The sequence below is a fragment of the Haplochromis burtoni genome, unplaced genomic scaffold (genome assembly GCF_018398535.1).
Source record: "Haplochromis burtoni strain Fernald_Lab_line unplaced genomic scaffold, NCSU_Asbu1 Contig_91, whole genome shotgun sequence".
Classification (NCBI taxonomy): Eukaryota; Metazoa; Chordata; class Actinopteri; order Cichliformes; family Cichlidae; genus Haplochromis; species Haplochromis burtoni.
In genome coordinates, this window is record NW_024582452.1 from 1,048,404 (window position 1) to 1,057,418 (window position 9,015).

The window sequence follows — 9,015 nt, forward strand, 5'->3', positions numbered from 1 at the left end:
TAGACTAAAACTTTGATGTTTTATGGTGTTTTTATTACAATACATAACGTTAGCCTGTCATGGTGTTACTGCAACACCATAGGGCACTGTATTGCAAAAAAAAAAAAAAAAAAAGTGTCCTCCATGCCCTTTCATATGAGATATTACTTGTTATAGATTCTTGAAATTTTGATCTTCGTGCTAACAGTGTAGATCAAATGCTTACCCAGGTACTTGTATCCCCAAAGGCCTTGTATATTGTTGTGAAGTTTGAAGACGAGCCATTAAAAACATTGGGTAATATAACGTTTTTACTGATTTCCACCTAAATGAAATCAGCTTGAGCTGTTATTGGTATCTACCATCACAAACAATTGAAAATAATATCTTGAAAACTGCAGAGGCTAAACTGTTAACAGACAGACAAGCAAATGTAACCAATTGTATATTCCCTCTCTTCAAGGGAAGAAAAACTCTTAGCGCTTCTCCAATTCAGCCAGCTTTCGTCTGATTGGCTGCCTTTTGCAAATAGAAGGTTTGTCCTGATATCTCAAGTTATTATGACAGTGGGGTCTGAACTAGTTTAAAGCTGCCTTTTTGCTAGCAGGGATTATTTACACATATCTGAAACTCTGGCCATGTTTATTATGACCATCCACCATTACCTCAGGATTTATGTAACAGAAAATAACTACCATAAAACAAAACAGTTACTTTCGCAGAGCTTACACTTACTCTTATTATTTAATCTTTTTCTATTTACAAACAGACCTAGCTACACTAATATGAGCAATTTAACATCTATAACATTAAATACAAATTCGGGGTGTACAAATTTTTATTGGGCTTAAAAAGTTCAATTAGGTCTCATTTACATAGTGCCCCTTCACAACTAAAGATGTGTGACTGTGCTTTATATTGTAAGGTAAAGACCCTACAATAAGAAAGACAGAACCGCAGTGAACAGATGATGCCCTCTGAGCAAGCACGTGGTGACGGTGGGAAGCGAGATTTTATTACGTTTTATTCATCCAGCTGCAGGAACCCATAATTAAAGTAAATGGATCTCAGCTATCCTTACATTTGTGCTTTTACCTATTGTGACACATCAAAATGCTTTCTGTGAAAACCGCCTGCGACTACTTTTCAAGAAAATGTTGGGCTTTCTTTAATGTCCGCCTACTCTACATGGCAGTTACCTTTTTGTCAGTCAGTTTTACTTAAATTATTTTTAGCACTGTCATCCTGCGAGACGAGGTAGTACAGTATGATGGCAAAATGCGTAGTTTAACAGGGGAAGACAGCTGTAAGTAAAAGAGAAAGCTGGTTTAGTCCAAACAAAAATTCCTGTAAATTAACAACTATTTCACACAAAAACAGTCAAACTGACACCACATTGCTGGGATTTCTAACACTGATTTACTGAACATATAATGAATCTGTGTAACCTTTAACTGTATCTGTTACTACGTCTTGAAAAGGTGTTTACAGAAGACCATGCAGTTATTCTAACATTTTTTAGTTTTATTTCTCTTGGTTCTCCTGCCCTCGCGTCGCTGTGGCCGTCTGCCTACCTCAGCCACACGTCCCTATTTCATCATGTCGCTTACACACCTTAATCAGGCACAGTTCACGCACTTCCTCTGTTGTTCCAGCAGTGGGAAAAGAAAGAAAACCTGCAAAGAACAAAGTCCACGAAGCTGCTCACAAGCGAGAGAGTGCGGCGGCTCTCTGCCCCCGGCTGCAGAAGCTTAGTGAAAGTTACTGACGTGACACTTGACATCGTCTAAGCTCAGGACCGTTCCCTGGTCATTGTTGTTGTTATGCTTGTGCTTCTTATCGGAGCAGCGGCACAGTTTGTACTTCATTACCTGAGGGGATGAAAACCACAGTCGCAGCAAGGTCGGTGCAGGAAAAGAAATAAGTCGCATAACGCAACAAGAAATGCTTTTAATTATTTCAATTTTCTAAATATGAGGTGTAAACACTGCTTCAAAGCCAGAAATAAAACAAAACTGTGTTGTGAAATACGGTCTCCTCTGATCACTCCTACTGATCTAATTATGGTCAGGTTTAAATACATCAAGTCCAAAGCTTTGCATATTAAAAATGACAGACTATATGGCCTCTTAAATGCCTATGTCTTACCTCATAAAGGTAGTCAAATATCTCCAGAATAGTCAGTATACTTGCACCAATAAAAAGTCCCATCTGACCACCAATATCACCTGAAATGAAAGCATATTCATAACAAATGCATGAAGACAAAAAACGTAAGCAGTCTATGTTATATAATAGAAATGAAGCTATACCTAAAAGTCCAGCCACTTCATATGCTTTCTTCTGTTCAATAGTTTCATAATTGAGAGCTTCAAAGAAGATATCTAAAACCAGGATATTTTCCCTGTGGAGACAACATAAACAAATGAAGACACAAATCCCTCATTTTGAAGCTGCTCAATAATAATTAAGAGCACTTGAGAGATGAGATTTGAATGTTTTCTTTGTCAGTGGCTCTGAAAGGACTGGTTCGACGTTTGAAATATGACCCTGACAATGCCATCTAAGTTATCACAACACAGCTTTTGAGACAACCTTTTTCTTCTTCCTTCAGCTTCTGCCTTTGGAGGCCACATCTCACTCTATCCCAACATCCTCCAACACATCAACCCTCTGAATGTCCTCCTTCGCTATATCTCATCTGCGCTCTTCCTGTCTGACAGCTCTATCTTTAACTTCCTCTGTCCAGTATGTCCACTATCCCTCCTCTGCACATGTCTGAAGCATCTCAACTTTGTCTCTCTAAATTTATCTCCAAACTGTTCAGCCTGATATACTCATTTCTAATCTTCTCCCGGTCCCTCAATCTGAAAATCTTGGCATCTTCAACTCAGCCACCTCCAAAGTTACTCCAGGGTAACTTTGTCTCCAAACTGATTCCCGATCCTCTCCATCCTGGTCGCTCCTGTTGACTCAACACTGGGTTTAATACAGTTTTAATCTACTCCTAGCTAGATTTCAGTGTGATAATGGGGTAATCTTGGGCACATAGCTCTTGCTGTGAAGGCAGAAGCCCCACCTACTTACTGTCTGTCTGTACAGAAATATGATCAGAAAATATCAAAATGCACAAAAGATGGTATAAGTTGATGAAAACTGAATCAAAGCAGTTTGGTATTAGATTTTATTTCACCCCTTAAAAACATTTAGAAAGTCATCAGTCAGCACACGTTTCTATTGATGATGGCCTCTCAGGTTGGGTTTTTCTTCCTTTTTCTTTTATTTGAGAGGGAAACTAAAAATGTTTCGCTTCTGGACACAATTAAACTAAATGAATATCTTGAAAGAACACATTGGGCCTTTGAAAATGCCCCTTTTTTATATTTTGTTAGTGAAAGTCAATGAAATACAATAATCCTGTAATAAAATAATCATTCATTGCAGGCTTTGCTTTGCGCACACAATAATGAGAAAACCCAAACATACTTACTTAATGTACTGCTCAGATTTGTTGTATTTTTTTGCAAGATATTTAGCAGAGGCCTTGCTGGGGATCTTGACAAAAGACAGCTCTTTGCTGTATCTGGTCATGTTGCACGGCGTCTCGCACACACAGAAATCATTGTCTCTTTCCACCAGGAAATCTGGAGAGAGGAAAACCAGAGCTCAGCTTGACCTTTGAATCAGTGCGACTGCGACTTCAAGATGTCACGAGCTGATGTGCCTGCATCTGTGTGCGCGTGTGTGTCTTTCTGATGTTTTTGTGGTATAAATCTGTGCATTCTCCTTTTTTGGGGGAAACTAATATCATAAAGACATATTAAGGTAATATCAGGTTTTGGTTAAATGTGCAGGAAATAAATGTGATGTCCTGTGAAGCGATGCAAACATGGCTCTGGTTGTGCGTGTGTTGCTGTTCTTTAAAGATTTAGAGGAGTATGAAGCCTCTTTCTTACCCAGAGCTGGGTCAGCACATTCTTTGTACAGCTCGGGGGTGCAGTAGGGGGCATCGCCTGTAGCAGCAGCAGCAACACACACTCACGTTAATGAATTTTTTCTTTGATTTCCTTCTTTGAAGTGCCTTCAGTAATTTCTCAGATCGGCGTAAGTCTGATACAACACAGAGAAAGACCGGACGCCTACCAGGCATGTGCACCATGCGACAGTTGCAGTTGTCCACCAGGTAGCGCGTTTCGCAGTCAATGCGACAGGCTGTGATGCTGTAAGTGTCAAAGAAGTCCGACTCCATTGGCGTCACCTTGCAGTCTCCCCAGGGTGGGGGGAGATATATCAGCTGCAATGACCACATAACGACTTAATAGTGTTTTAAATAAGAAATAAATACCGCATGAAATAAAAAGCAGGCTTCTCCTTGCAGGGAAAAGCAAGAACTAAACAACTGAATCCATTTTTTTTTTTTTAATTCTACAACTGCACAAATGGGAGAGAGATTTAAAATGTCTGATGTGACCCGCGGATAATTCTAATCTATTATTCAGAGCTATGGATGTGATTTTTTTATTAGGAATAATAAAGTAAAACACTCATTTAGTTTAAAAAAAGAGATTTTAAAGAGGCTCCAGTTTAACTTTGTTCAGTCGAAGAAAAGGGAAAGTGAAAACTATAAACATCTGCCATAATTCACAGAAATTTTTTTTTTTACCAGCTGTGGCTATTATTTTCAATTTCATATTTATATCAGTGTTGAAACTAAAGTATTTCTGGTTCTTCAAATGTTTGATTTTAGATTGATAAATAGGTCTCACAAGGGAAATCTTTGTCCTACAGCAACATGATAAAGAGTAAAAATAGCACAGCCTACAATAAACAACGCAGTCAAATAAAAAGTGCCACAGAAGCCCAGTAAGTGCCTTATACTGTGAGATAGTGCAACAGAAACAAAACAAAACAGAAAGGTCAAAATAAAGTTAGTTAAAACCACTAAAAGTATGACTGACATTGTGTAAAAGTGATTTTATCCAAACAAAACACTGAAAAGGATCCAAAGACGCATTCTTGGTTTGTGTGTACTTTTATTTTTAATTATAGGACAAAATGTGTCTGATTGAAAGCTGATTAGTGAATCAATGAATCAATCAAATGGCAAGAAATCAGTTGGTAACCAAACTGTTTCAATCATTTGAAACCAGATTATTTCATGTCTGTTCCTCATATGGAACCTTGCTTTGCTTTGTTATAGTGAATTATTAATTGTTCAGATCTCTGAACTCTTCCTTTGCCGAGTATGATAATGTAATAATTGTAAAAATTAATAAGCAACAGTTTGTACCCTCTGTTCCTGACAGGAAACAAATGTCTGGAACCCGGGTGCCACTCCGAATCCGAGCTGGTCAATGAAGGACGGCTCGTCCTGACTGTGGATCTGAACTTTGACCCCCGCTTCAAACGAAGTCTCATCTGCAGGAAAGCAAAACGTTTGGGATCACTGTAAAAATGAGTTTCACTAAGGATCCAAACACGCAGAAGAGTTTCAGGCTCTGAGGTATCGACGCCCACAAACACCAACACATCAATCGCACCAGTGTGACAGACAGCTATAACCTGCCACGTGAGTGGGCTTCTTCTCACCTGTTTCTCCCCAGACTGGCAGGTATTCATCCTGCTGAATGTCCAGCATGAGCTCGAGGCCGTTACCCATACCTCCCTTGGTGGTGATGAGGGGAGTGCGCCCATCACCGCCAGCGTTAAAGGTGTAACACTTCCCATAGCGAGTGAAGACCTGAGTGACACAGGAAAGATATATAATTTTTTAAGCAGTTAGAGAAATGTTTCTGAGAGAAGGATTCAGGTCAATTTTGTCATAACCACACAATATTACTGGAATATACAACTGAATGGAAAATTATGGGGTATTCCACTGCACTCATTTTCCTTAAAAAACAACAACAACAAAACAAAACAAAAAAAGGGTATTAAATGGAAACCCGATCTGTCTGCACAGTTGTGGGATGCTGGAAAAAAATTAGAGCCTGGAACATATAAGACTTCCACTGAGCGCTCAGAGGATAACAAGGGTTAAAAGCGGATCACCTTCTTGCGTGGTGTAAACCACCAGCGCAGATGGCTCACCAACAAAAGAAAAGACAAGAATCTATACACAGCATCAAAAACGCTAACTCGTCGTCAGGTCATGTGTGATATCTCTAGGGAAATGTTGGCCAGTTCTAAGATGCTGCAGAGCAAACTGAACAGGCACCTGGCAACCAAGAATCTCTTTAGAGGAGAAACTTCAAAAACAGTCCTGGCTCTGAACCAGAGACTACAACCTACCCAGCAGTCTAAACAGTGCAGGCAGTGTAGGCTAGCAGATTTGAATCCCAAAACTTCTCGTGTCACAGCAAGAAGGCCCTCAGTGAACATGCTACACTTAAATATCGGATGAAAAGCTTTGACTGTCTAGAGATTTGCACAAATAGGTTCACTTTGGCACCCAGTGTGGTCTCCTGCTGCTGCAGCCCATCTGCTTCAAGGTTTAACATGTCACACATTCAAAGATGTGCATACTTTGTTTGTGACGAGCGCAAGCAGTCAGGCCATTCTACTCTGACCTCTGACATCAGGAAGGCATTTATGCCTGCTGCTCACGGTATATTTTCTGTTTTGGATTAGCTTCTGTAAACTCTAGGGATGGCTACGCTGGAAAATCCCAGTAGAGCAAACAGTGTTTTGCAGACATTTGGTGCTTGGGAAGAGACTGTGGGACTGTGTGAAAAGTGTCTGATAAGGTGATGGAGGCAAGGTAAATGCTAACGAAGTGTCGACATTCTTGGAAATAAAATTGCTGGTGTTGTGCCTGATCCATTGCCTTTATTTGACAATGCAATTCAAAGAAGACCTTATGATGTAAAGGCTATTTTATGCAGATATGAATTGAGATGTATAGCCTCGTCTTTCTTGCTGGTGTGCCTTGGACAGTAAAACTTGTGTCAGAGGATTTGAGAGTGTTTTTCCACTGGGGGTCAGTGTTTGACTCAGTAAATGGTGTGTGTGTGTGTGTGTGTGTGTGTGTGTGTGTGTGTGTGTGTGTGTGTGTGTGTGTGCGCGCGCTGACTGTATGACTGAAATAGTATGAGAGGAAAGGAGAGAGGCAAATGTGTGACAGAAAGAGGAGAAAGAAGGAGAGTGGAAGAGAACGAGGGAGAAAGGAGGTTTTCCCGTGGGAGTGTGAGTTACACAATCAACCCAGTGAGGTGATGGAGACTGGCAGACTGGCGATTTAACATTCCCTCACATGCTCTTTATGGCACTTATAATGGACCTGATGTTACCATGGAGACCAAGCATCCCGACAAGGAAGAATACCGCCTTAATTTTAAAGGAAAGCCGAGACACAGACGTTAGACTGAACCTCTGTGAGACATCAGCAAAAGGCCATTTGACAAACAGCCTCGAGCGTGCGACGGTGAACAGACAGAAGCGTAACAATATTGAGCTTTCTTCGGCGCGGAGTTAATGTTGTATTAGTTTTTAGTGTTGTGTGAGTCACATAACCCATGCAGGGAGAGAGCAGGAGAGCAAGGAGCAATGGAGGAGCGAAGGAGGGCAGGGATGCAAAGTGAAAGAGACAGAGAGGAGGGGGGGGATTTAGCTGCTAACGCTTGAAGCTGGCTATTGTTCAGCATTATAGCACAGAATGACATATCTATGATTAGAAAGAACAAACCAAGCAAGTAATTGTAGAGAAAGAGTTGGGATCTTGCCGAGGGCAGTTTAAACATTTAGGCCATCTATCACGTCAAGTCAGCGAGAGACTGCTGCTGGTTGCAGAAGCAGACATCAATCTGAGTGGGAGAAAAAAACAAAACAAAACAAAAAAAGATTCTGCACAAAAAAAGCAAATAAAAGCAACAAAATAATGTGTGTCCACACCTTTAGAATTTTTCTGTCACATGCTGCAGGCTTAAATAAAAACTGATGAGGGTAAAGACGCACTTGTTACTTTTAGAGACTGACATTCCAACATCGACGCCCACCTCACACCACGACGGGCCAGATGTGCGGAGGTGAGTTGTGAACACCCAAGTGCCACAGTATGAACGGCTTCCACATGAGGCTGTCTAAAAATGGGCACCTAAATTTCCATATTTACCTTCAAAACAAGCAACAGCTGGCCAGTGGGTTGGTTGTTTAAAGAAAAACAAAAGTTTTAAATTCTGGTGTATATTTCAAAGTCTTTGAAGTTACTTGTCAGTCTTAGTTGTGGAAGTTGTCTCTTAGTGTAGATTTACCGAGGTGTTGGGTCTACTTTTATGCCACATATTAACAGTTACAATGCTCATCTTTAAGGGCATATAATCCTTGTCAACCTAAAGTTTGGGCTTCATAATGCTCTAAACACTCAAATTCAGTCAGATTGTTCAATTCGCTGCTTTGTATGATGCCAAAGGAAAGGCGAAATCTCAAGCAAACAGCTCTGACTGTAAGCACAGCACCTGCTGTTCAATTTTTCCCTTTCTGCGGCACAGCCAATGATTAGAGAGTTTGCCTAAAGCTCCTCGTTGTAGACCCCTGTGTTTAAAAATAGTTTAAATCCCTCTAAACTAACTAAACATATCGATAACATTTAAAGAAACGACACCTATGAGTTCATGTCCTGAACATTTATGTATCGTCTTGACAAGATAACAAGTGAAGGTAAATTAGAGATGAGCTGTACTTTTGTGTAATACCAATCTTTTTTAACCACAAGATGATGCAGAACGTTAACCAGGTAAGAAATTAATAACACGTTCTTATTTAAAATAGGCCACGTTATGGAAGTTTGTTTATGCCACTAAAAATATATATATATTTTTTGCCATCCTTAAGCCAAAGTTTCAGAAAGAACAGCAGCACACATCTGAAAACTATTACACACATGAACTGGTAAAATGCTGCCTCCTAGTGGTTTTTGTTAAAATCTTCACAGGGTAACTACAAAAGTAACTTTTAGAACAAGCTGGCAATCTCAAACCTTTCATCTTGAATGTGTGTGTGTGTGTGTGTGTGTGTGTGTGTGTGTGTGTGTGTGTGTGT

At 40.2% G+C, this 9,015-nt stretch overlaps 1 protein-coding gene across 2 annotated transcripts in view; it reads right to left on the reverse strand.

Moving 5' to 3' along the window:
- Positions 1-240: 240 nt before the first annotated feature.
- The window catches only part of LOC102301226 (acid-sensing ion channel 1), a 62,380-nt gene continuing 53,605 nt past the window's right edge, over positions 241-9,015 (reverse strand). The window contains exons 3-10 of one of the 2 annotated variants that reach the window (XM_005926189.3): positions 5,569-5,719; positions 5,270-5,397; positions 4,123-4,273; positions 3,936-3,992; positions 3,470-3,623; positions 2,292-2,383; positions 2,128-2,207; positions 241-1,850 (exon numbers count right to left, since the gene is read on the reverse strand). In XM_005926189.3, the coding sequence (XP_005926251.1) occupies positions 1,731-1,850; positions 2,128-2,207; positions 2,292-2,383; positions 3,470-3,623; positions 3,936-3,992; positions 4,123-4,273; positions 5,270-5,397; positions 5,569-5,719 (933 nt within the window). In that variant the 3' untranslated portion in view covers positions 241-1,730. Of the gene's footprint in view, positions 1,851-2,127; positions 2,384-3,469; positions 3,624-3,935; positions 3,993-4,122; positions 4,274-5,269; positions 5,398-5,568; positions 5,720-9,015 lie in introns of both variants that reach the window. The other variant, XM_042222682.1, reaches the window with a different exon arrangement.